Here is a 1536-nt window from a genome sequence, read left to right as displayed (position 1 = left end):
AGTACACACCCAAGAGACTGTCGATTGTTTTGGTACATCTGCATCTGTGTGCTGCGAGTGTCGCATGCGTGTCATCTAGTACAACGGTCTGTGGGGGTAGCCTTGCGAGTATGTCTATCTCTCATATGATGCGGTTGGTTGCTGCGAATGCACATACACAGTTTCCAACGCACTGTCGCATAGTGACAGATTGTGAACTGTCTACAGTAAGACTCGCATAGAATCACTCTCCACCACATGTACTTTAAACTAATCTGTAGTTGATGGAGAAGCATATACAATCCAATTGAACCTTTGGTGCCTTGGTAGGTGTCACTCGCTTTTTGTTACACCGGTAAGGCGTTTCCAGGCCTGAACCGCTGCTATTTGCAAGCGCAAGGAAACTCCCACATGTTGACAAGGTTGTCTTCTCCCGTCATCTCAGTCGTGGCGAGAGAGCACTCCGAGCTACCCACACCCAAACCGGTCACTAAGGTTCCGGACAAGGGGCAGAGACTGACGGATAAGCCCATGTCGGTGGTGAATGGTGCGGCAATGCTTGACTTCACGTTCTCGCCTACCAACCCCTGCAAGTTGGCAGCCGCATGTGAAGACGGGGTCACACGCGTGTGGACACTGCCGGAAGGTGAGGGGAGGTGCAGGTGAATGAATGTGTGTGGAAGTATATACCTTGTATATACCTTGTAGCATACCCCTCTCACTCAATGGCCAAGGGCTCAAAGACTCGAGCTGAGTCGGAACCCTCGTATGTTTGGCAGGGGTTGCGGGTGGCGGGTCATTTGTCACCACAGTTTGCGAGATTGTTGGACAGTTAATAATGGGTAGTTATTAATCAGTCAAATACTCGGATGACATAGTTGATGGGCAGTTGTTATTTAGTCAAATACTCGGATGGCATAATTAATGGGCAGTTGTTAATTAGTCAAATACTCGGATGACATAATTAATGGGCAGTTCTTAGTCACTTGTATGGATGGTACATGATCCTAACGCATTTTCACACATCACTTACCTACATATACCTACGGTTGTATGGATGGTGCACGATCCTAACGCTTTTGCACACATCCCTGCACACAATATACTAGGCACAGGTGCGGCTGCGGAGGATTATTCAGTGGACTCCATTGCGTCGGCGGGGGGTCATGCGCGAGTCGTCCTCCTCAAGGGCCACAACAAGAAAGCTCACCTCGTCAGATTCTGCCCCATCTCACACGACGTGATTGCTACCGCATCTTATGGTAAAGAGTTGGGTTGCTGTGTGTTCTTGTACTCTATCGTGTGTCGACTTCTGTATGGCAGGATATACATGTAAATGTATGAATGCAAACCACAGCCAGGTTTATTTTTGTCGCAAGGCTCGGCTACAGTCCCATACGATAACATCGTTATTATCTCATGCACATAGTGACTTGCATATGCCATGATGAACATATCACTGTTCAGATACGCTGTACAGACTCTGGTCAGATGCATGGTCGTGTTACAGAGGGTGGTTGCTCGTTTTACGCATATCCGGATTCCGAATCACCGACT

The 1536-nt window shown here is 48.2% G+C and overlaps 1 protein-coding gene across 1 annotated transcript; it reads left to right on the top strand.

Moving 5' to 3' along the window:
- Window positions 1-286: 286 nt before the first annotated feature.
- SARC_12831 (hypothetical protein) lies at window positions 287-1315 on the top strand (the record flags this gene model as incomplete). The annotated part of the gene is made up of 2 exons (XM_014293056.1): window positions 287-625; window positions 1089-1315. Exons 1-2 carry the CDS (start codon window positions 391-393, stop codon window positions 1313-1315), a joined length of 462 nt encoding a protein of 153 aa, XP_014148531.1. The 5' UTR covers window positions 287-390.
- Window positions 1316-1536: the final 221 nt, after the last annotated feature.

Source organism: Sphaeroforma arctica (genome assembly GCF_001186125.1).
Source record: "Sphaeroforma arctica JP610 unplaced genomic scaffold supercont1.2631, whole genome shotgun sequence".
NCBI classification, from domain to species: Eukaryota; class Ichthyosporea; order Ichthyophonida; genus Sphaeroforma; species Sphaeroforma arctica.
Note: the sequence above shows the minus strand (reverse complement) of the source record. Positions and strands in the feature narration are given on the sequence as shown.